Here is a 26,818-nt window from a genome sequence, read left to right as displayed (position 1 = left end):
CTTCTTTCGTTTTGTTTCCTCTTTGGCTTTTTTTTTTAATTTTTTAAATGCTAATTAGACCAGTTACAGGGGAACACGTTTCTTCATCCTTTTATGGTTTCCTAGGTTGTGGGTACACAACCCCCACCAGGTGAGCACTCAGTGAATTCAGCAATGTTGCTTTCCTTACAGACCTTATAGTGTTTGTCTTTTTTTTTTGTGTCTTCCATAATCTATATATATAGCACTTACTGAGCAGTGTGGATACACACCAGGAAGGGTGAAATCTTAAAAGGAACCTATAGTGGGCAGTGGTTGTCTGCGTACACCCAGCACTGACTGACAGCCAGGTCTACTGTGTCGACTGTCAGTCGGTGCCAGGGGATCGGTTACAGCTGCCACTCACTATACGTGCTGGTGACACCCAGATGGATGGAAACCAAAACACTGCCGGCCGCGGGGCTCGAAGCCCAGGCGCCAGAATATTCGAAACACTATTAACCTGCAGAATAACTCTATATCTTCAAGTTAATAGGGTTTTTTTCACCCGACGGGTTTTAAAGGGAGCCTATCTCTGCCCCCTCTGTCTCTGCTCCCTGCTTCTGCAGCTACAGATCGAGTAAAGGGTACTTTACATTGTGCGACATCGGTAGGGATCTCGTTAGCGATGCGAAAGTCTACTTTCAAGATCGCACATGCGTAAAATGACCTATGTGCGATCTCGAAAGATCGCACTTGCGATCTAGAATTTCACATCGCTAACGAGATTGCTAGCGATGTCGCAGCATGTAAAGTACCCTTTAGGACATTCATAAACACCCTTGCGGAGTCATGTGTTGACCATCTAGACATCTAAAGAACAGGTTTGCTCAGTTAATTCGTTGTCATAGCCCCACATTCCTTGCAACATAGTACTACATGTCAAAAGAGGTTTCCACACACCAGCTGTATTTGTAATTCCAAATTTCTTTATAGATTCAGGAGGATATCCCATTTCATAAAGTAGTGATTGATGTTCACACCCAAATACTCCGCTATACCATACGATACGTTTTCCAGGGCATTGCCAGGACTTGTTAACAGAGAAGGATGGTTACACTGCCTCTGTCTTATTAAAACCATGCACTAGACGAGCCCTCGGGTCAAACATATCGTTACCGGTAGAGTCTTGTTATACCCAGTGATACATTTGATAACTAGCTCTACATAATAGCATCTTCTTATGTATGGCGTCATTGATTTGCTAGGTTTTGATGTACCCATGGATGTCCCATGCTCTTCGTTAGTGTATCTAATTAGTTCTGCCTCTCTGACACACATTATGACCCCATAACTTATTAGGGCTGGGGTGACAGACAGTTCTGTGGTGTCCGGCTATAGAAGGTCGCAGCGTTTGGCCGCGCAATCTGCTCCCTGACCTTCTATTCTTCCTGCTGTGGTGTATATGGTATCTTGCGTATCTCCTCTGCTTGGGGTTCATCCCTTTCCCGTTAGGACCCTGCAGAGTTCCTCACTCTTTCAGCCGTTTTTATCAGCACTTCCATTTGTGTCCTTAAATGCCCTCATTTCCTTGTGGTCTGTGATGGTGATAGCTCTAACTACCTACAGATCCTGAGTGCAAGCAGTCAGCTTGCATTCATCTGAAGTAACTTTGTTGCATGTTGGAGTCCCTCTCCCTGAATCTTCTTGGAGATAAGCTGTTTGTTATTTGCCCTTCTTTGTTTTTCCTGTGTGTCCTTTAGCTCCTAGTGGGATTGACTAAGTACTCATCCTATCCATTCCCAACCTAGGACCCAAATCAGGGTCAGCCTAGGCTCAGGTATCCTGCTTGGCGCATAGGTGCGGAACCAATCTAGGAGGGTGAGGGAAGCCAGGGCCCAGTCGTGGACTTGGTCAGGGATCACTATCTCCCCTTTCCCTAGACACAGGGTTTCCCTTCCGTTTCACCATTAGCTGGTACTTCCCCGTACCTAGCATGATAGCTGGCATGATAGCTGGTGTTTGGATCTTGGCAACATGCTACTAGGATTTCGAGGGACCATGTTCTTGCCCAAGGTCATCTTTTATAGTGTAGTTTCTTGCAAATTATGATGGCATTGTGGCTCACAGTGTGACATTGCTATCATCTAAAGCTATGGCAGCAAATTTTACCAAAACCTCCATGGAGTATGTATGTTGCCACAAGGTATATGGGTGGGGGGGTGGGGAGAGGGTTTCCCCTGTGGTACTGTAAGAAATTTCCCCTAATTAGTGAAATTAATATAAAAGTTGTAATGGAAACAAGACTTGAGTCAAGCCTAGGAAGGCTTTCAACATATTTAAGAAGAAAATTACTTATTAGGCATATTTTTAGAAATAAATACTTGCAGAATTAGTTACGTGACAGAGCATTGAACATTTTTCCCCACAATTTTATATGAATCAGTGCCAAAAAAACCTTCAATGGAGCTAAAATTGGAGACATATGGCAGTATAGTATAGTGGCACAACATCAATCTACGATAAGGCTTAATATGCACATGATATTGCTGAAACTAGAGTTTAAATTTTTCCCAGATCTTTTCCCAGATAATACCTCCTCACAGTACCATTAGCTATTGTGCCCATAAAAGACCATACTACTGTGTAATGTTGATAGATATAAGAAGGATACAAATGATTTTGTAAAAAAATGAGGTCTCCATGGCACTAGAAATTAGTAAGCATAACAGACTGAGTCGTAACATGGAAACATTTACAAAGCCATGCTAGATTTTCCCAGAATAAGGTATATGAATATCCTGGATTTCTATTTAAATTGCTGTGGAATAATGGAGACATGATCCATCCATTGTTTATGATGACAGATTTCCACTGCCTGACTCACACCAATCACACACTGTTATATCTTCCTATCACCTGTTCCAAGCAATGTCCAAAAGGGTTGGAACAGACCCCATTGCGGTCCCTTTTGAATGTAACTTGATACTTTTCATATTTTGTTAAATTCCAGTGTTGAACTTTCCCTAGAAGATACAAAGCACACAAAAGGAAAAAATCAGGGATGGACTGAGTGTGATTTAGATACTTTGGCAATAAAACTCATGGGCCTTAAACCAACCATAATAATCGTGACTCAATGAAGAGAGGTTGTGCTGGAACAGGAGTTTTTATATAAAAGTGCTGCACCTACATTATAACAAGTGCTGAATCTTACCTAACAGTTGTGATATGGGCTTATTTCCATCACTAAGGAAATCCAAATTGGTCAGTATGTACATCTGTCCCTAATGTTCCCGTATTGGTTTCCTGAATGCCAGATCTCAGTGAGTGTGTTTATAATCTCATGTGACAATGTGACATAGTTTTCAAGTGGATTTTCTAAATTTGGAAGCAAAGACCTCAAATGAGTTGTCCAACAAAGGACATTTATTACTTATTACCACAAATTGGTAATGTTTGATTACTGACTGGGTCACAGTTGGGCCCTGCATACATCACTAAAACAAGGGCTCTCAAAACCATTTTTTTCCACCCAACACAGCTAACGTGAGGAGGGGTTTCAATGCAGTAGTAGTCATGTATTTGTGACGCCCTGGCCTATCAGGTCGTCACAGGGTATTGTACAATCTGCCATCCTGTGCAACATCCACCTCCTCCTTGGTTAAGGGTCCCTAACCATTGGTGTTGCCAAGAACAGCTAATCAAAATCCTAGGAACACTCTGCACCACACCCACCCGACACACCAGTGGACAGCCTGAGTGGAATAGGGTCGCCCACTTGGGGGGTTGGTTAAGGGAAGGTCAGGAGTATCAGGAGACAGTTAGTTGGAGAGTTGAGTCTCAGAAGGAGAGGTCACAAGGGAGTTGACCAGTGACTCTCAGAAGGAGAGGTCACTGAGCGGTGAAGTGTTGGAGGAGAGAGAGAGGAGAGGACAGGAGCTGGGCTCCTTGAGACTACTAGGTGGCAGACATCAGTCTGGTCCTGGTAGGAGCTGGACCCCGGTCACAGGGGATCGTGATAAGGGGCACGGACTGTCGAGGAGGACATCCGGCAGCCTTGTGCCATCACCAGGCAGGGGCCAGGGCACGATGGGGTACGTGGACCCTAGGTCAGGAAGAAGCTTCAGGCATCTTGACAATTTACCCGACGAGGACGGAGCCTTCAAGATTCGTTCTCCACCCGCTCCAAAATCGGCATAATAGCGCAACGAGAGGGATAGGACTTTCCACTCCTACGGTCCAAAAAATCCCAAGCGTGAACCCTGAGAGCAAGCTCACCCAGTTACCCATACTGGTGAGCGGGACCCGACCAGTTTCACACTGTATGAACCAAACAGAGAAAGAGGTGCCAAGGCAAAGGTCACAGACTAACAGGCAACACCAACGGGTAAGGGATTCAGGCGTGCTCCCTCCAAGTGGCAGCGGTGTCCAGAACTTTGGTTTACCACAGGTGTCGGTGTCAGTGTTATTGGACTGAGTACACAAACAACCCCCCTACCGTCCCAACGGCACCTCCCCGTCGCCTTCATCGAGTCCCGAGGCATTCCCCCTACCCGTGGAGGGGTTAAACATCTGGCTGCCCACACCACCGCCACCGGGTGCTCGCAACTGCAGCAGTGGTAGTCCACATTACCACACACCACGGGTGGCGTCACGAACTTCAAACACACTCCCCCGTGTAAATATCCCCCTTTAATTCCAAGTGGTCGCGCGACCCCGACCCCTGGGTTTGGAGATCACTCGAGCCACCGTGGATCCGGATCCGAGCAGCCAGGCTGCTGACGCGGGGCGGCACATATTTACCCTGCTAATCCATCCAATATCTAGGGGGCTGATGCAGCCGAATGCCCAGTACTGTTTCCACTACTTCCTCAGGCCTCCTTCATTAGTTTTCATACGTATTCATACGTTCCAGAGACACTGACATATGCAGACCCATTAAAATCAATTTCATCTTCTCCATCATGGTTGCTATCACTGTCTGTCATTTTTGTTCACTATGATTCACTATGATTATTATTAATAAAAACATTTCCATTTGGATTATTTATTTCTCTGGTCCCCTTTTGTTCAGTGGTTCCTCGTATTTATATGTATGTATCTTTCTGGGGTAGTCACTGAGTTTTTTGTTTTTCCATTAAAATCAATGGGTCTGTGTATATATCCATATTTTTTCATGGGCGTGTGTCCGTGTTCATTTGTTCTGCTCAGAGACAAGTCCGATTTTCTCCGGCATCACTGATGTCACATAGACCACACACTGATGTGCTCCGTGTGACATCAGTGTGACACGTACCAGAGAAAACACGTGTTTTCGAAATAATATTATTTTTTTATACTCACCTGTCTCCAGCGATGCTGTCTTCGGTGCTGCTGTCATGTGATTCCAGACCCTCTCATTATGCTGATGAATATTCACTGCACTGTGGACCCGGAAGCAGCAGCAACGGAGACAGGTGAACAAAAGGTTCCTGATCTCCGAGTGCTATCACAGAGAACACACATGTGCCTTCAAAACAGACAGTGAAAAACGTCCTTTTTTATCATGGATGTGTGAAGGGGGCCTCAAACATTGAATTGAACAGTGGTGCTAATATGTCGTCAAGGTGCAATTCAAACTCTGTGGTGAGGAAGTGTGCGGGGATCTCTATTCAGCCATTTATCGCCTAGCTGGGGGACAATCGGACCTCAATAGAATGACACAGAGGGGCTAATTTGGGCATTTCCTCTGAATAAAGGGAATATCTGTCAGCTTCAGCATTGGAAATGCAACATCCAAAATACAGTTTGTCATTACCACCCCCCCCCCCTTATATTGTGGCTACATTATCAGTGCCCCCTTTAAAGGTTTTATTTACAAATTTAGTATAATCTCTTTATAAATGACAATTTCTACACCTCTCTGATATATTTAGGTATAATGCATCATTATTTTCAAGAAATTTGTTTGCTATCAGTGAAGACTTGGGCTATATTCACATGTTGAGATATGAGATAATCAACCGATATGTACGCCAAATTAATTAATGCAATTCCCAAAAATAATATAGAAAACTTATCAAAGAAAGGGGAGACTTTGTTAAAGAAAAAAATACAATTGTATTGGAAAAGTTGTATAATTTTCTACAAGAAAGGCTCCTTTTTCTTTGATAAGTTTTCTAAAAGCTATGAGATTTCACAAAACTCATGCATGTATTTTTCTCTTTATAAGACGCACCCCATATTTAGAGGTAAAAAAGGTTAAAAAAAAAATAAAAATGGGATCCGTCTTATACTCCGGTGTTGTCTTAGTGTTGTCTTACTGGAGGGGGGCAGCAGTGGTGGTGGGTCACAGGAGGCAGAGGTTCTGCTGGCACACGCGGCGGGTCAGTGGCTGCAGGTGCGGTGGGTCAGTAGCGGCAGGTGTGACGGGTCAGTGGCGGTAGGTGCGGCGGCCATACGTCGTGGCAGGTGCGGCGGGTCAGTGGCGGCAGGTGCGGCGGGTCAGTGGCGGCAGGTGCGGCGGGACAGTGGCGGCAGGTGCAGCGAGTCAGTGGCGGCAGGTGCGGCGAGTCAGTGGCGGCAGGTGCGGTGGTCAGTAGTGGCAGCAGCGGCGGGTGAGTGGTGCAGCAGATCAGTGCGGTGAGTGTCCCAGTGTGTCCGTGGTCCCGATTCAAATGATGGCGCCCAGAGCGGCGCATGCGCAGATGGAGCTCTCATCCTAGGGCTCCATCTACGGTATTTGTTTTTTTCCTCCCCTTGTCTTTGTTTTAAATCTGCATCACGTCGATTTTTTTCAGCATTTTTCAGTTTTTCTTTTTTTCTTTTTTTTTTCCTGACTGAATTAAAAAATGGCAGTGTTTTGGTTTTTTTTTAGCTCTGCAGCACGCCCATTCTTTCAGCATTTTTTCACCCCTAGGCCCTGTGCGCACTAGAAAGTGCCTTTTTCTTAAGTAAAAAACGGACCCTCTGAAAGAATCCCACACCCGCGTTTTTGCTGCGGATTTTCAGCAAGTTAGTCCCCGCGGTTTTACCATTATCTATGGCAAAAACCGCAAGTACCTTAGGAAAAGAAGTGACATGCTCATTAATTCCGCAGCGGAAAATCCGCGGGTAAATCTGCGGGTATAAAAAAACGCAGTGTGCGCACAACATTTTTTAAAACCCATACGATTTGCTGGGGAATGACTGCAGCAATGTTAGACACATTTTCTGCAGCAATTCCGCGGCAAATCTGTGGCAAAATCCGCGGCAAATACGCAGCATGCGAACAGGGCCTAAGAAAACAATGAGAAAAAGAAAAAAAAGAACCATGCATTTTTGGTGCATAGAACAAACATACTATAGACAAGGGACATATATAATCTGCACCCAGAAAAATGCAAAAAATCATGGATTTTTGTAAACTGATTCTTTACTGCCAAGACGCCAGGTTTTGCCTGCAAGAAAAAAAAAAACGCTGCAAAAACCCAACATGTGAACATAGCCTTGTATATTTTCATAAGCTGCAAACTCCTATCTGATCCTGCTCTCTGCTGAGAAATGGATGCCGCTGTCTCCAATCTGGACAGTATTTTTTGCTACATTGGCAACAATTGTACTACTCTCTGATATTTGGCTGCAATGTATCATCTCTGAGTCCAACTCCATTGACTGGATACATATGTATCCACTTTTCAGCTTAGACATGCAGGACTGTGCAGGGTTCCCTGTCTCTGAAATTAAAGGGAAATTGCCATTGGATTCATTCAGCCTGAACCACGGGCAGCATGGATCAGAGTCGGCAGCCAGATACATCATACTTCGAAATGCTGCAGTATTTCAGAGAAAAAATTGTTTGAAAAGTCGGCTGAGAGCTAGAGTGACACAGACAGAAGAGGGCCGCTGTGCAAGAACAGTATATGCGCACTTTGGAGTCCAATAACTCATCATACTGCACAATTCCACCTGTTTTGGAGGTGAATATGGACCCTATTCTCTTTTGGGCCACTGTGCGGCTCCATAGGTGCACCAATGATATGTCCACCCCTGAGTGGGAGACCCGACTAGCTTGGTGCAGACCCCGCTCACCTTCAGTTGATTGTCCAGTATCTCCCTATGTACATGTGCCGCCCCCGTGCCAGCAGCAGGGCTGCTGGGATCCGGATCCGCAGTGGCTCGAGAGGTCTCCGGACCCGGGGGTCGCGCGGCCAATCGATGTAAGGGAGGGACTATGTACAGGGGGAATTAGAAAGTTCGTGATGCCACCCACGGTGTGTGGTAATGTGAGGGACCACCACTGCCATTGGGGAGCCCGGTGACGATGGTGCGGCAGCCTGATGTTTAACCACTCCGTGGGTAGGGGGTTTGTGTCCCGGGGCCCGTTGATGATGGATGGTGAATGGGTGCCACTGGGGTAGGAAGAGGGGTATTTCAGTGTACTCACTCAGTCCAGGAATAGCAAGACCGACAGCTTGTAAACCAGAATTCTGAGCACCCCTGCAGCTTGTAGGGAGCACGCTTGCTTCCGTGCCCTTGGTGTTGCTGTTAGCCTGTGGCCCTGTCCTTGGTACCTATGTCTCTGTTGGACCAGTGGGTATAAAATTCTTCAGGTCCCGTTCACCCGTATGGTTAACAGAGTAAGCTTGCTCTCAGAGTTCACGCGTAGGATTTCTTTGGACTGTATTGGGAAAGTCCTATCCCATCGGTGCGCTAGTACCCCGATTTTGGAGCGGGTTGGGGATGACTCTGGAAGTCTTCAACACCGTCGGGTAAATTACCGGAATGCGTGAAGCTACTTTCTGGCCTGGGGTCTAAGTACCCCGTCGTGCCCTGGCCCCTGCCCGGTGATAGCTCAAGGCTGCCGGCCGCCCTCCTCAGCAGTCCGTGCCCCCTGACACTACCCCCTGCGACTGGGTTTCAAGCTCCTACCAGGCCCAGACCAACGTCTGCCACCTAGTACACAGAAGCTCTGCTCCCTGCCTGTGACCTTTCCCTCTCAGAGAGTCACTTCACCTCCTCTCCTTTCACTCTCCACTGCTCAACTCAACTGTCACTTTCCTCACTTTCCCTCACCAACCCCCCAAGTGGGTGGCCCTATTCCCTTCAGGCCCCCAATGGTGTGTCTGGTAGGTTAAAGTGGGAAGTGTTCCTAGGATTTTGATTGGCCAAGCTGTTAGCAACACCAAAGGACCAGGATCCATAACTAAGGAGGAGTGGATACCGTGCAGAAGGGCAGATTGCACAATACCCTGTGACGACCTGATAGGCCAGGGCGTCACATACATACATGAGAGAGAACTGAAAATCTGCTGCTGCCGAGTGGGGAGTGTGAGAGAACAGAATCCATTTTGGGCTCAGCTAACACTGATGGGGGGAAGTCTCACATTTCCGTTCACACCTCTACTGCTCTTATTGGTTCATAGTTAGGAGGGGACTTGTCCTTTGTCTGTGATCCTATATACGAGTAAACTGGTCACCTGTACTAATAAAGGAGAATTCTTTGAGTACACCATACTAAGCAGTGTGTGCTGTATTGATTTCCCAAGCTCTCGTAAGAGAAATCGTAATAATTTGGAGATCAAGAGGCAAAGGAGTATGTTACGCTCACAGGAGAAACCCAGCCGGGGCCACATCTAACTATAAGTCTCTCCCTATATTTCTCAACTGGCTTTTTAAAAACGATGATTCTGATTCATTAGGATTGGCATTGCACACACCAGTTTTAACGAAGGGGCTTGCTGGAGTACAATGTGCCGAATTCAATAAGAAGAGCACGCCGCTTAATGAATTTGTTGGATTTTTTCAGTGGATGGTGTCTCCATGTGCCTCGCCAGAAATGCTACGCCAGTGAGTAACTCTTGATGAATTAAGCGGGCGGGCGTCACCATTCACCATCCCACCCATTCTAGTGGAGCTGGCAGGGACTGGAGTGAAAATGCCAAGAGTCATACATTTTTGGGGGGGAACTTTGTGCTGACTTTGATGAATCGGCTTCTATGTTTTCTCTGAAACTTTGCAATACAATATTTCCTAAAAAAACCCATACCAGCCTGCAGTCACGTAGTCAAGGTCATATTCATTCTGCCTGTATTTCGGGCAGCACAGATCTAATCATAGGATGTCTAAATAAAAGTGTTCTCATCCTCTGAATACAAACTAATATCATTAAAATGGCGAGGAGTTAAAGGGAACCTGTCACCAGAATGTTCGCTGTTAAACTAAAAGACTCCCCTTCTGCAGCTCCTGGGCTGCATTCTAGAAAGGTTCCTCTTGCTACTGGCCCCCCTTCAGACCTACATAACAACTTTATAAAATATTAACTTTTGCTATGGTAATGAGGTTTGCTGGCCCCGTGGGCGGGCTGTATTTCGTCTGTTATCCCCCTCCTGCCGCTGTTCGCCGTCCCCCAGTGTTCATTTACATAGATGAAGCCGCCGCCCTCATCTTCCGCAGCGCTTTGGGAGTCTCGCGCATGCGCAGTGGCACTATCGCGGGACTGACCACTGTTTTCAAAACGCGAGCGCCGGTGATGTTATTGTACAAGCGCGAGATTATGGGCAGCGCTGTGAATGTCATCACCAGCGTCATCCAAGCACCCGTCCATAATATCGTGCCCGCGCCTTTACCTCTGCCTCTACCGTTATGCGCTTGCGCTGGCCATTGCTTATTTTTATCATCCCCGTTTACCTTTTTTTGAAAACAGTGCTCAGTCCCACACACTATGACACACAGATGGTTTTTCGACTTTGTTGTTGGTAGGGTCCATGGAGACCATTATTAACTTGAAAAAACCCATTATGCTGGCCACATATGTATGTGGCCAGCATAATGGGTTTTTTCAAGTTAATAATGATGTCCTATAAAAACCACTGTCTCTGTGTCGATACAGGGCATCTATACTTAAAGCGATGCCCCATATGGCTAATATGGGGGAAAAGATACAAGTATGGTGTCATCTCAATTTATATGATTGGTGAGAAGCTGCACTGTGGGGTGATCTCCATGGACCCTACCAACAACAAAGTCGAAAAACCATCGAAAAGTCGTCCCCCCAGTGAAAAGACCATACTCAATAAAGGCAACTAGTCTGTTCTATACAGAAGAGATTAGTCAGGAGAAAACATGTCTACTACGAGTCCGAAGAAGGGATTCTCAAACCTTCATGTGACAAGTGTGTGGTGCCCCTCTAGTGATCAACAAGCACTACCATGCTCGGGTGCTCGGTACTTAAAACGAGCAAGTTGGACGTTCGGATGGGCTCTACTCGAGTACTGAGTATAATGGAAGCCAATAGGAGACTTGACTATTCTTTCAGAAAAATGCTGAAGTTTCCCATTGACTTCCATTGTGCAAAGTACTCTAGTCAATCACGTCCGAGCGTCCAACCTGCTCGTTTTGAGTACCAAGTATAATTGAAGTCAATGGGAAACCCCGAGCATTTTTCTGGAAGATCTTCCATTCCACTCGGTACACGAGTCAAGCTCGTCCGACTCTGACCTGCTTGTTTCAAGCACTGAGCACCAAAGCATGGTAGTGCCTGCTCATCACTAGTTACTACTACCGAGCAATCAAGCATGGTAGTGCTCGCTCATCACTAGTTATGAGTACCGAACACCCAAGCATGGTAGTGTTCACTCATCACTAGTTATGAGTACCGAGCACTCAAGCATGGTAGTCCTCGCTCATCACTAGTTACAAGTACCGAGCACCTGAGCAGGGTAGTGCACACTTATCACTACTTACGAGTACAGAGAACTCAAGCACGGTAGTGCTCACTCATCACTAGTTACTAATAACGAGCACCCAAGGATGGTAGTGCTCACTCATCACTAGTTACTAGTACCGAGCACTCAAGCATGGTAGTGCTCGCTCATCACAAGTTACGAGTACTGAGCACCCGAGCATGGTAGTGCTCGCTCTTCACTAGTTATGAGTACTGAGCACCTGAGCAAGGTTGTGCTCGCTCATCATTAGTTATGAGTACCGAGCACTCAAGCATGGTAGTCCTCGCTCATCACTAGTTACAAGTACCGAGCACCTGAGCAGGGTAGTGCACTCATCACTACTTATGAGTACAGAGAACTCAAGGACGGTAGTGCTCACTCATCACTAGTTACTAATAACGAGCACCCAAGGATGGTAGTGCTCACTCATCACTAGTTACTAGTACCGAGCACTCAAGCATGGTATTGCTCGCTCATCACTAGCTACGAGTACTGAGCACCCCAGCATGGTAGTGCTCGCTCTTCACTAGTTATGAGTACTGAGCACCTGAGCAAGGTTGTGCTCGCTCATCACTAGTTATGAGTACCGAGCACTCAAGCATGGTAGTATGGCGCCCCTGAGGCTTCCGTCGCCACAGAGGTGCTGCACCTCATCCAGAGGTGTGGTATCCCTTCCCAGGGTAAGGAAGGGGTCATTCACCGGTACACACGACACACGCTCACAGACTCATCACAACACTCCACTAAACCGTGGTTAGTGCCTAGTGCAGCTGGATTTGTATAGTGGCTAGCACCGTCCCCGAAGCCAGTCTGGGGGTGGAGCTTAGTGGGTGAGGTGTCTGAGGTGAGTGGGCGGAGCTGAGTTGACAATTGTAAGGGTTAGTAAGTGGTGTGGCGAGGAGGCGACCGGAGAGTAGAGACCTGGGAGTCCTGCTTGACCAGGGTGACACAGAAGAAGGGATCCTAGAGACACGGGAGTGTGGGAGGCACCCGTGGGCTTGCTCCACAGAACACCGGGTGGCAGGATCTAGCCGCAAAACGGGGACCCGATCCCTAGACTGAAAGAAACTAACATACTCTTTAGGAACATCGGGGGCCTGGGTGGCTATAAACATCCAGGGCCGAAAATCAGCACACAAATCCGCTGGAAGGGGGCCACAGAGGATCAGGGGGCCAAGCAGGCAGAAAACCCATTGAAGGTCCGTGGCCCCTGGCTCAGGGCACTGTGTGCGGAGGCGCGGGAAGGAGGGCGAGAGTCAGCGTAGTATGGACGACCAGGAAAGGCATATCTAAGGAGTGCACCGGTATTGACCTCTGAGCTGCCCAAGATCGGCGGGAGCCCATCACGCTGGATCCCAGCATACCGCGGGTGATTGCCGGCTTTCTGTACATCTGTGGAACTGGTATCGTGAGTAAGGACTTTGACTGCAACCCCCAGTGTCGTCTACGTCCTTCCTGCGCCCTCTCATGATCCCGAGGCATCAAGCTCTACCTGTGGGGAGCAATATCACCTAAGCTGCGCCATCAACTTCTGCCCTTGGGAACACACAGCGCAGCGGCAGCCCACATAGCTGCAGTACCACAGGTGGCGTCACGAACTTATACTCTTAATTACAACTCCCATCATCACAATCATCATCCTTTTATTGAAGAAAGACACCGCCAGGGTCACGGAACCGGGCCACGCCGCCGTGACATCATGGGACTAGTCCGGCCCTGTAACGAGGCCCTGGAGCTGGGCATGTCAGTAGTGCGTACTGATCACTAGTTACGAGTACTGAGCACCCAAGCATGGTAGTGCTCACTCATCACTAGTTACGAGTACCGAGCACCTGAGCATGGTAGTGCCCGTTCATCACTACCTACCATATCAAACTTATGCTGGACCACCAGAAAAACATTTGTGGGCCCAGGCTTTGGCATGTGGAACAGTAGAAGACAGTCCAGGTGGAAGCTGAATGTGCTTCATTTGCTGCTGCTGAGTGTCTTAATTATAATAAAATCAAGAGGTAAGGGATCTAAAAGTAATTTCCTCTGGTTGGCCCAAAGCTCCTCACTCTGGGGCCAAGTTCACATAAACGTATTTCATGGTCTGTATACAAACTACAATGTCGGGACTGACTGCGGGTCTCAGAACTAGAACTTACAACCTAATACTGTAGACTCGTATGAAGCTGTAAGTTTGGGTTAGGAGAACCACTGTCAGTCTGTTCCATATACAGTCCATGAAATACGCTCATGTGAGTTCGGTTGACGCTGACTGCATACACTAGTGTTGGCTTTTTGTGAACCTAGTGCACCAAAATAGAAGGAAAATACATTTTTCTGCAAAACGATGGACAAAATAAGGGCTCATTCACACATTAGTTTTTTCTTGAGTGCTATAAATTTTTTCCCATAGATAGCACTCATACCTGTGATAGTCTAAGGGGCTGTTCACATGTCAGAGATTTTTTTTTTTGCTGACCAATGCAAACTCATGGAGACATGTCCAATATTGACCCGATTGATGGCTCAAACTCGGCCTGTGAAACAATCCGACCACACTTTGAATCCATCCAGGTGTTTTCCACTTTTTTAGTGCCTGATAGACAGGATAAGGCGGAGAAACTTATTTTTTTCCTCATCAGTGAAAAAAAATTGTGAAACTCTGAAAAAAATCATTGGTGAAATTCGGTTCTTTTTTTTCGAACGTCAAGAAACTGAAAGAGGCCTAACTCATACAAGCCAACTCAGAAACCCATCTGAAGGCTGCAATGTTTCAGGGTTTTTGCCCCTCATCAGTTCAGAGCAGAGAACTGGTTAACCGAATGAATAGCTGACATTCTTCTAACCCATCCAGATTTTTTGGCCCCTATTTTCTCAAAACTTTTTTAGACAAATACGGGGGTCAATCAGCCTGAGAAAAATGCTGCCAGAGGTTATAAGAAGTGAGCTGACTATTCTTCAGGCTTTTTTTGCTGGGAAGATGTTACACAAAATATAATACATGTCAATAGTAAAGATCAAAACACACCACGAAAAATCCTCAAAAACCAAAACACCTCAGAAATGACCAAAAAACATACAAAAGACACTTCGAAAAAATTAAGGAGGATGTTTCATGAAGTGCCTTCTTGAGAAACTGGGAAGGTTTCTCCACCCAAAAAAGAAATTGTGAGCACACATCCTAGGGGGTTCCACTTGGAATCCTCCTGAAAAAGGGGTAAGAAAAAAAAGCTCCAAAGAATGAACATAATGCACAGCAAGGTCAAAACGATTTGTTGTGCATATATTCTTTTGTCACTTCTTTTAACCTCTTAGGCTATGTGCGCACGTTGCGTCGGAGTACCTGCAGTTTATTCTGCACGTTTTCCTTCCCTTGGTTTTTGACCAAATGGCTTTTGACCATTTTTTAGCGCTAAAAACGCATGCGTTTTTACCGCGTTTTTAGTGCGTTTTTAGCGCTTTTTACCTGCGTTTTCACCTGCGTTTCTGCAGATGCGTTTTTGAGATCAAGACACTGAGAAATAAAGTTGAATTAGTCAAAAAGAATGAAAAAAGAGAAAAAAAGTATAAAATTAACTTTCAATAAAACTATATGGGAAATTATCATTTTTAATGAGAAAATAGTCGTTATGCACATTTTATCAGAAAAATAGGTAAAGTTTCTAATTTTTTAACATTTAAATTTTCGGTTATTGTGTGTGTAAAGGAACATTAGAACCCATTAAATTTTGTCCAGAAAAGCATGCGTTTTTGGAGCCAAAAACGCAGTGGAAAATCAGGTAAAAAGCATGAAAAACGCAGGAATTTTGATTTTGGTTGTGTTTTGCCATTTCTCATTGACTCCAATGTTAAGGAAACGCTGCAGAAATGGCAAAAACAACTGACATGCTGCTTCTTTTTCAGCATGGTTTTTGACCACAAATATGCAAATTAAACGCTGCTGAAGAAAAAGCAAAGTGCAGACAGGATTTCTGCTTTTCCCATAGACTTTGCTGGCAATCAAAAACGCATGCGTTTTAGCGCAAAAACGCTGCTGCTAAAAACGCTGCAGAAACGCGCAAAAAAATGCAACGTGCGAACATAGCCTAAAGGTCATGTTCACACATTGAGTATTTGGTGAGTTTTTACCTCAGTATTTGTAAGACTAAACCAGGAGTGGGACAAGCAGAGGAAAAGTATAAGGGCTGCTTCTCACTTGCGAGTTTCTCGCAGTAGAGCAATGCGAGAAATTCTCGCATTGGAATCGGACACGTTAGTCAATGATTCAGCTCACATTTGCGATTTTTTCTCAGTCCAAATCGGACTGAGAAAAAAATCGCAGCATGCTGCTTTTTTGCGAGTTTCTACTGCGAGTCTCTCCAATGCAAGTCTCTGGGAGCGTATAAATAATCGCATGTCACGGGACGGCACTCACACCATCCTAGTGACATCCAATTTCTAAATACATTTCTCGCATGTTTCCTAAAACACTGGAAATGAGTGATGTCTCACAATGTCTGTCAATCACTATTCTCTGTCAGTCGGTCTCTCCCTCTCGGTCTCTATTCTCTCTCTGTCGGTCCGTCACTATCTCTGTCCCTCTCTCACAGTCTGTCGGTCATTTTCCCCTCCTCTCTCATACTCACCGTTCCCCGATCCCCGGCGCGGCGCTGCACGGCATTCACACTGCTGCGGCGGCTTTTACTATTTTGAAAAAGCCGGCCACTCATTAAACAATCTCGTATTCCCTGCTTTCCTCGCCCACAGGAGCCTATGATTGGTTGCAGTGAGACACGCCCCCACGCTGAGTGACAGGTGTCTCACTGCACCCAATCACAGCAGCCGCTGGGCGTGTCTATACTGTGCAGTGAAATAAATAATTAAATAATTAAAAAAAACTGCGTGCGGTCCCCCCCAATTTTAATACCAGCCAGATAAAGCCATACGGCTGAAGGCTGGTATTCTCAGGATGGGGAGCTCCACGTTATGGGGAACCCCCCAACCTAACAATATCAGTCAGCAGCCGCCCAGAATTGCCGCATACATTATATGCGACAGTTCTGGGACTGTACCCGGCTCTTCCCGATTTGCCCTGGTGCGTTGGCAAATCGGGGTAATAAGGAGTTAATGGCAGCCCATAGCTGCCACTAAATCCTAGATTTATCATGTCAGGCATCTCCACGAGATACCTTCCATGATTAATCTGTAAGTTACAGTAAATAAACACACACCCCCGAAAAAATCCTTTATTAGAAATAAAAAACACTAACAAATTCCCTCATCATCACCAATTTAATAAGCCCGAAAAAGCCCTCCATGTCCGGTGTAATTCACGGACCTCCAGCGTCGCTTCCAGCTCTGCTGCATGAAGGTGACCGGAGCTGCAGAAGACACCGCCGTTCCTGTCACCTCCACACGGCAACTGAAAACAGCCGCGCGATCAGGTGAGCTGTCACTGAGATTACCCGGTGGCCGCCACTGGATCCAGCGGTGGCCGCGGGTAACCTCAGTGACAGCTCAGCTGATCGCGCTACTTACCTCATTTGCTGCGTGAAGCTGACAGGAGCGGCGGTGTCTTCTGCAGCTTCGGTCACCTTCATGCAGCAGAGCTGGAAGCGACGCTGGAGGTCCGTGGATTACGCCGGACATGGAGGGCTTTTTGGGGCTTATTAAATTGGTGATGATGAGGGAATTTGTTAGTGTTTTTTATTTCTAATAAATGATTTTTTCGGGTGTGTGTGTTTATTTACTGTAACTTACAGATTAATCATGGAAGGTATCTCGTGGAGATGCCTGACATGATTAATCTAGGATTTAGTGGCAGCTATGGGCTGCCATTAACTCCTTATTACCCCGATTTGCCAACGCACCAGGGCAAATCGGGAAGAGCCGGGTACAGTCCCAGAACTGTCGCATCTAATGTATGCGGCAATTCTGGGCGGCTGCTGACTGATATTGTTAGGTTGGGGGGCTCCCCATAACGTGGAGCTCCCCATCCTAAGAATGCCAGCCTTCAGCCGTATGGCTTCATCTGGTTGGTATTAAAATTGGGGGGGGGGACCGCACGCCGGTTTTTTTAATTATTTAATTATTTATTTCACTGCACAGTATAGACACGCCCAGCGGCTGCTGTGATTGGGTGCAGTGAGACATCTGTCACTCAGCGTGGGGGCGTGTCTCACTGCAACCAATCATAGGCGCCTGTGGGCGGGTAAAGCAGGGAATACGAGATTGTTTAATGAGCTGCCGGCTTTTTCAAAAGAGGAGAAGCCGCCAGAGCAGTGTGAATGCCGTGCAGCGCCGCGCCGGGGATTAGGGAACAGTGAGTATGAGAGAGGAGGGGAAAATGACCGACAGACTGTGAGAGAGGGACAGAGATAGTGACGGACCGACAGAGAGAGAATAGAGACCGAGAGGGAGAGACCAACTGACAGAGAATAGAGATTGACAGACATTGTGAGACATCACTCGTTTCCAGTTCTTTAGGAAACATGCGAGAAATGTATTTAGAAAATCGCATGTCACTAGGATGGTGTGAGTGCCGTCCCGTGACATCCGATTTTTTACACGCTCCCATAGACTTGCATTGGAGAAACTCGCAGTAGAAACTCGCGAAAAAGCAGCATGCTGCGATTTTTTTCTCAGTCCGATTTGGACTGAGAAAAAAATCGCAAATGCGAGCTGAATCATTCACTAACGTGTCCGATTCCAATGCGAGATTTTCTCGCATTGCTCTACTGCGAGAAACTCGCAAGTGAGAAGCAGCCCTAATAGAAACACGGGCACCATTTCTGCATCTTATACCCATTACTGGTTTAGCCTTACAAATACTGAGGTAAAAAACTCAATATGTGCAGGTGGCCTTATAAGCATATCTCCCAATTTGTAGGCCATGTGCACACATTGAGTATTTGGTGAGTTTTTTACCTCAGTATTTGTAGCCTAAACCAGCAGTGGAACAATCAGAGGAAAAGTATAGCAGAAACATGGCCACCACTTCTGGATTTATTACCCACTCCTGGTTTAAGTTTACAAATACTGAGGTAAAAACTCATCAAATACTCAACGTTTGTATGTGGTGTTATAAGCATACCTCTCAATTTATAGGCCACGTGTACACATTGAGTATTTGGTGAGTTTTTTACCTCGGTATTTGTAAACCAAAACCAGGAGTGGGTAAAATATTCGGACATAGTGCTCGTGTTTCTATTATACTTTTCCTCTGATTGTTCCACTCCTGGTTTTGGCTACAAATACTGAGGTAAAAAACTCACCAAATACTCAATGCCTACATGTGGACTTATAAGCATACCTCACAATTTTTTGGCCTTGTGCATACATTGAGTGTTTAAAGCATTTTTTACCTCAGTATTTGTAGCAAAAACCAGGAGTGGGTGATAAATCCAGAAGTGGTGTCCAATTGTCCATATTTCTATTATACTTTCCCCCTGATTGTTCCACTCCAGGCAGTGGCTACAAATACTGAGGTAAAAAAAATCACCAAATACTCACCGTGTGTACATGGACTTAAGGTCCCAAAGCCATGGAGCCATAAATGACCGGACTATTCTTCTGGCAGCTTCTGCATGGAAGCCACCACTATTTATAAGGCCTCTTTCACACATCCATGTCTCCGGTACGTGTTTGGTCCGTTTCCTCACGTACCGGAGACACGGGCACATGTAGACCCATTAAAATCAATGGGTCTGTGCTCACGTGCGTGTTCTGCCATCGACCGTGTGTACGTGTGGAGCATACGTGTGTACGTGTGCTCCACACGTCAATATGTCCGTTTTTCTCCGGCATCACGGGTGTCACGCGGAACGCAAATGGACCACAAGGAGGTGTTCCGTGTGACACGCACCGGAGAAAACACATGTGTTTGAGGGAAAAAAAACAACCTTTACTCACCTTCTACAGCCCTGCTGTCTCTGCCGCTGCTGTCACTTGCTTCCGACCGCCGCTCATTATGCTCATTGAATATTCACTTCACTGCAGCAGAGGGGAGTTGGCAAGACCGGAGACCGAAGATCAGCACCACGGACAGCGACACCTGGGACAGGTGGGCAGAAAGTTCCCGTTCTCCGTGTGTTATCACGGATAACACACGGAGAACACACGTGTGCCACAAACACGGCTCACGGAGGGCAAAACGCACCTCTGACACGTCCTTGAAAAACGTGCGTGGTTTTTCATGGAAGTGTGAAAGAGGCCTTACATAGAATGTGGAAAAAAGACACCACAAAAGCGTCCAAAAAATGTAAAAAAAAAGATGTTTGAGGAAAAAACACTGAAAGCATTTTCCAGAAGTGTCTTATGCTTCTCCCAAAAATGTGAGTACACTTATGTTTACTGGGCACCCACCCCCTGAAGATTAGGTTCCCGCAATGAGTTTTTAACGCCATGAATTTTCATTGCCCAAAAAAGCGTGACGTCTTACAGTTCTAGCAAAGTGGATGGGGTTTATAGAAATCTTCAGACCACTGTCTTTCTTTTCGTAAACTGACCTGCAGTGACTGGAGTGCACAGCGTGTCAGCTTCTTTTACGAATATGTTGAATTTTATGTGGGATTTGTCCCATAGACTTCCATTAGCTGAGGAAAATTCGCAAGTAAAAAACACATATACCGTATTTTTTGTTTTATAAGATGTACTGCATTATAAGATGCACCCCAAATTTAGAGAGAGTAAAAAGGTAAAAAAAGGGGTCCATCTTACAATCCGGTGATGTCTTACGCGGGGGGGGGGAAATGGCAGCGGTGGTGGAGCTGGGTCACAGGAGGGCAGGGGCAGTGGTGAAGTAGGGAGGTACGGACTTCAAAGAAATGGCGCCCGGAGTCAGCGCATGTGCAGATTGAACTATTGGCTCAATGACAAGCCAAGATCTCATCTGCGCACGCGCCATTTTCCTGAAATCTGGTGGTGGGAGATCAATGGGCCAGAAGTGGCGCGTGTGCAGAAGAGATCTTGAGCCAAGAGCTCCATCTGCGCATGCGCCGACTCCAGGCGCCATTATTTGAAGCTCGCACTGCCAACAGAGCATCTGGGGCAACCGCCGCACTGCATCGCTCTACACCACACCACATAGCAAGCACAGCACCCACAGCCAACACAACACCCATAGCCAGCACAGCGCCCGCAGCCAGAACAACCACCCGCAGACAGTACAACCCCCCACAGTCAGCACGCCCCCCCGCAGCCTGCACAGCCCCCCGCAGCCTGCACAGCCCCCGCAGCCAGCGCAGCCCCTGCAGACAGCACAGCCCTCCGTAGCCAGCACAGCGCCCGCAGCCAGCACAGCACCCGTTCTCCACTTCCCGGTAAGATACATTCGGATTATAAGACGCATCCCTCATTTTCCTCCCAAATTTTTGGGTGAAAAAGTGCGTTTTATAATCTGAAAAATACGGTAATCCACACAGGACTGTATAAAAAAAGTTTTATCAAAGTAAAATAGCAGTGAATGTCAAAAAACAAGACATAGCAAGAAAAGACAAAAAAAGAGTGAGAAAATGTAATAAAAATGCACTGAAAACTGCAATGAAAAAAAAAAAATCAAGTAATCTAATTGGTACAGAAATGCTGCACAAGATTTGCAATATCAAAAACTCACCAAATACTAAGCATGGGAATACAGCTCAAGAGTTCTGGAGGAATTTTTTTTCTTAAGTGTTTTGTTTTTTTTTTATTTTTTTTTTTATTTTTATTGAACAGTGCCTAGTTTGGAGAGGTTTCCCTTCGGATCTGCTTTGAACTGATATGCACTTTCCTCCTTTTTTTATCAGCAAGCACTTTTCAAGCATAAGAAACCCTGAAAAAACTTCTGATATGAAGAGAAAAGTTTTTTCTCAAGCATTTGAGAAGCAAATCAGCTTTAAAAAAAAAAAACTCTTTAAAAAAATACTTGGTGTGAACATTGCATAAAGATGTTATAAATAATTGGAGTCAGATCCCTGGATGAGTGTCATTGATGGTCTGACTAGGGTGAGTACTAAGTGGAACCAGCCATGTACCAGGGAGGTTTCTTTTTTACTTTAAGCCAACGTCGGCTTTTTTCATCTTTTTTTTCCTCATTCCCACAAAACAGTCTTTTAAGAAACTTGAGAAGTTTCGGAATTTCTCGTTCATAGCTGTACAGACTGGGAAAGACCTGCAGGATTAAGAGGTTCCGATACCACAAAGTTACCAAACAGATCGAAACCTGCTCATCTGTCATCTGGAAAATTATACTCCCATCATAAAGTAACCCCATAGGCTCTGCAAGCCAGAAAAAAAACCTACCGTGTATTCTGCAGATCCTGAGAATGGAAATAATGATCAGGGGCCAGAGACAAGACACCTCCATGGTGAGAAGATTGTAGAATGTCTAGAATGTCAGACGAGAACCTGTTTGATGGCCGTCAGAGGTCGATCAGGACGATCTGCTGGTCTCGGCGTATTCGGGAGGTTCCAGTGCTGCCGGCTACGGAATAAACTGCTAGTAAAACTGTTGGAAGAGGTTTATTATGACACGTGTTATGATGAATGGGTGGGATTGTTTAGAGCAACAGTAACCATTTATGGTACATAGACAGAAAAGCTAGAGGGAGATGTTGTGTAATGAGTCACATAGGACTGTTATATGGAGTATAAGGAGGAGATATAGGGAAGATATATGGAGTAGGAGGAGGAGATATAAAAGAGGCTATATGGAGTAATAGGGGACGATATAGGGGATGATATATGGAGTAATAGGAGGAGATATAGGGAGGATATATGGAGTAGGAGGAGGATATATGGAGTAGGAGGAGGAGATATAGGAGAGGCTATATGGAGTATAAGGAGGAGATATAGGGAAGATATATGGAGTAGGAGGAGGAGATATAGGAGAGGCAATATGGAGTAATAGGAGGAGATATAGGGGATGATATATGGAGTAATAGGGGACGAGGGGACGATATAGGGGATGATATATGGAGTAATAGGAGAAGATATAGGAAGACTATATGGAATACCAGGAGAGGATATATGGAGCGTCTCCTCGAGCAGTGGAGGCGCGAAAGCCAAAACCCCGCCCCTGTAGAGGAGGTGCCAGAGAGACACTAAGGGGGGGCGGATGGCGTCCGGCCGCATGTGAACCGCGGCTGTGGAAGCAGGGACGCCAGGACTCTGCAAGTATTTGGTTCCTGGAACACCGCTGCGCGAGATATCCCGTCCGTCCGGCACCGCTGATGACGACGGCCCTGGCAGTCCACCCGGCCGCGATGAAGATGACGACGGCTCCGGCAGTCCGCCCGGCCGCAACGGCTGCGAAGCACCCATCCCGTTAAGGAATCTGGGCCCGTTCCTGGACTGGGGTTAAGGGGTGCTGCCCACTTCTTGGGGGCAGCATCAGGGCCAGGTTATTTGGGTGGGTGACTGAAGGACCCGTTCCGTTGCCGTTATTAAAAGTGTTTTATTGCTGTTGCAACGGTTGAAGTGTTATGCCTCCCATATGGGAAGATTTGAAATGTATACTGTTTGGTGTTTGTTTTTATATCTTTTCAGTTTAAAAGAGAAAAATAAAACCGGTGATGGACGGGCAGCCCGCGGACGGTCTGCATTTTACTAAGGGGGAATGTGGCGCCCTGGACAAGCCAGGGGCCACAGGTAACAACGGACACACACCCCTTCCCCCAGCAGTTCACAGCAGACATCCCCAGTGAGACCTGATTCCTTCCCTCGGGTTCAGACAGACACACTAGGTGGGCGGAGTCAAGCAGATAGGCACGCCCACCGAAGAGTCTGGCTGGCCTGAGGCAGGAAACTAGAGCAGACAAGTCCAGGCAGAGGAAGAGAGAGGAGGTCTGCAGAGAGGCAGACGAAGAGTGGGGCCTAGGTTGGAGCCTAGGTCCCTCGTGTAGCCAGTGGGGCAGACGGTAGTGGCCGTCTGCAGGAGCCGGGAAGACAGTCTTGGTGGAACCGTAGGTAGCCGGGACAGGGTAGTGGCCCGTCCGGTACCGAACCGGGGAGCCAGCTGGAAACCGGAGCGCAGGAAGAGCGTACACGAAGGTGCAGGAAAGGACTTACACTACCAACCTGGGGTCACGGGAAAAACACCGCAGCCGCCTCTAGGACCCGTCCATCCAGCCGTTTGACCAGAGACTCCGTGTAAATTACTGAGTGAGTGGCTGAGTGAGTACCACCGTGCCGTGTGGCACAGCGCTGCCCCCGCGACCCTGCACCTCACCAGGCCCCGTAACCCGCCTGCCATCCATCCCTACCCCATCACCGGGCCCCGGGACAACCAACCCCCTACCCACGGAGGGGAGAACTAATATCCAGGCTGCTCCCTGTCATTGCTCCCGGGATCCCCGTCCAGAGCAGCGGTGGTGTCACCAATATCACCACAACCGTGGGTGGCGTCACGGACAATAAATCCCCAAAACCAAACCTCTTGTCACTCACGGGCGAGGAGCGCCGCTCGAGTCCCCGGGATCCGGCCCACCGCTTGAGCCACCACCGAGCAGCAGCAGCAGCAGCTGGACCCGAGCAGTGGGAGAGCGTAGCGTCCCCTCCTCCGCCCGCGACATAGTTACCAAGTTTATGTTCAGTAAAACTATGTGGTCTCCCTCAATGAACTGTGTACCATCTGGTCCTGGCCGGCCAAAACCATTGGCAACATGTGGCCTGCAAAGGTGTATCACCTCCGGAGTGCAGCACCACACACCCAGCCAGGACCTCTATTTTCATGTAGTATGCTGGGATGCAGCAGACAATTACCTCGCCCATGACTTCCACCCCGCGCCACAAAGGAGAAGTGACTTGAGATGCTGCCACACGGATGCTGCCTGGAACCATGGCAGAACGTCCTTGAATTTCTGTATGTGTTGGATTTTTTCATATGGAAAATCCTTCATTTGAAAGTACTTTAACTCTATGTTCACAATAGTTGGGTTTTTTTCTGACGTATTTTGAGCGGAAAGCGCCAAAAGAGTGATGGCAAAACACTGAAAAGAATGGTGTGCACGTATCCTAAAAAAAAGTGCACAAAACATCCTTAAGATGCTGAGTTTTCCAGTAGTTCTTGCGGCTGACCCTTGTCTCCCAAGTTTTTTCTCTATGCTTTCAATTATATATGTATACGGTAGTGGATGGCTTGAAAATGAAGCCGCCCCCAGAATGAACATTACTTCTTTTATTCACTTCAAGGTTTCCAAGTCCTGGAGCAGGTAAGGCTGCTTTCACACATCCGTTTTTTCCTGTGCGGCACAATCCAGCGCTTTGCAGAAAAACCGCAACCGTTTTTTTTTGCCGCCGGTTGCGTTTTTTTGCATAGACTTTCATTACTGCCGGATTGTGCTGCATGGGCTTGCGTTCGGTCCGGTTTTTGCCGTATGCGGCAGATTTAGCCGATGCGGCGGCCGGATGGAACGTTCCCTGGCACGTTTTTTGTGCGGCAAAAAAAAACGCATCGCCCGCATCCGGCCGATGTGGCGCATTTTCCTATACATGCCTATGGACACCGGATGCGGCACGATGCGGTAAAAACGGCATCCGGCCGCCGCATGTGTTTTTTTTCCACTGCGCATGCTCAGTAGTGTGCCGCAAGCGGCAAAAACCGGACGGGCCGTATGTCAAAAACATATGCAAAGGATGCGGTATTGTCACCACATCCGTTGCATAGGTTTTAGAGCCGGATTGGCCGGCTCTGCTAAAACCGGATGTGTGAAAGCAGCCTAAAAGACACGACAAAGGACGAAACATTTGCACAGCAACATCGTTTTGACATGGCTGTGAACTATGTTAATTTTTAGCAGTGCTTTTGCAGAATTCGTTTGAGAAAAAAATTATGATGTGTGCACATACCCAATGGGTTTCACACACAGAGTATATGGGAAAAACTCAACCAAAGCATTGTTTTTAACCAAAGCCAGGAGTGAATTCAATAGTAAAAAGAAGCGTAAAGAAAGGACTTCTTGTTGGAACCATAGTTAGCCATGATTCTGCGTATTTCTGGGTGCTACCAGTTGTGACGCTGTTCTGTCTTCTCCTTGGTTGTAAAATTTCATTTGTTGGGGCTATATCTGTGATATAAGCCCCTATACATCTTAGATGGATGTCAGTGGAGTGATGCCATCTGAACTGACTCTACCATACTCTTGTTCAGATGAGCACTTCTATCTTCCCTACAAGAAAGCCACCGACTGACACATTGGCTGGTAGCTTACCTCTGGGAGAACAAATCAATTGGCAGTCTGAAACAAGACATGTCTCATCAACATCTCTCTCGACCACCATTGGGTGGCGCCACCATACACCTTAGAGATTGGGTGATTCAACCATCATTGTGACATAGCACATTCTCAGTCTTGGGGTCATATTTGACACAGAACTTTCCTTTATTCCCTATATCCATTTGCTCACTCGCTCATGTAACTTGCATCTAAAAAGAACCTTTCCATAATTCGACCTTTTCTCAACTTTGAAACTGCACAAACTCTTACTGATGCTCGTATTGATTCTCATCTGGCTTATTACAACTCTACACTGACCGGTCTCTCTCTAACCAAACGTTCTCCTTTCCAATCTGTCCTGAATTCAACAGTCAGGATCATATTTCTGTCCAGCTGCTACACCAATGCCTTCACCTTGTGCCAGTCATTGCACTGGTTACCCATTTGCTGCATAATACAATACAAAGTTATCTCTCTCATCCACAAATCTCTCCACAATTCTGTTCCACCCTATATCTACTCTATCCTCTTTGTCTATCACCCTAAGGCGGGCTTTGCACGTTGCGACATCGCAGGCCGATGCTGCGATGTCGCACGCGATAGTGCCCGCCCCCGTCGCAGGTACGATATCGTGTGATAGCTGGCGTAGCGAAAATTATCGCTACGCCAGCTTCACACGCACTCACCCGCCCTGCGACCGTCGCTCTGGCCGGCGACCCGCCTCCTTCCTAAGGGGGCGGGTCGTGCGGCGTCACAGCGATGTCACACGGCAGGCGGCCAATAGGAGCGGAGGGGCGGAGATGAGCAGGATGTAAACATCCTGCCCAGCTCCTTCCTTCCGCATATCCTACGGAAGCCGCGGTGACGCCGGTAGGAGATGTTCCTCGCTCCTGCGGCTTCACACACAGCGATGTGTGCTGCCGCAGGAACGAGGAACAACATCGGACCGTCGCGTCAGCGTAATTATGAATTATGCCGACGCTGCAACGATGATACGATTACGACGATTTT

General features: G+C 46.9%; 1 protein-coding gene across 1 annotated transcript in view; it reads right to left on the bottom strand.

Moving 5' to 3' along the window:
- The window catches only part of LOC142304275 (lachesin-like), a 42,560-nt gene extending 20,455 nt beyond the window's left edge, over nt 1-22,105 (bottom strand). The window contains exon 1 of the mRNA XM_075346497.1: nt 21,894-22,105. Coding sequence (XP_075202612.1) covers nt 21,894-21,957 — 64 coding nt within the window. The 5' untranslated portion in view covers nt 21,958-22,105. The remainder of the gene's footprint in view (nt 1-21,893) is intronic.
- Nucleotides 22,106-26,818: the final 4,713 nt, after the last annotated feature.

This window comes from Anomaloglossus baeobatrachus, chromosome 4 (assembly GCF_048569485.1).
Source record: "Anomaloglossus baeobatrachus isolate aAnoBae1 chromosome 4, aAnoBae1.hap1, whole genome shotgun sequence".
In the NCBI taxonomy this organism is placed as follows: Eukaryota; Metazoa; Chordata; class Amphibia; order Anura; family Aromobatidae; genus Anomaloglossus; species Anomaloglossus baeobatrachus.
This window is presented reverse-complemented; position numbering and strand designations above follow the sequence as displayed.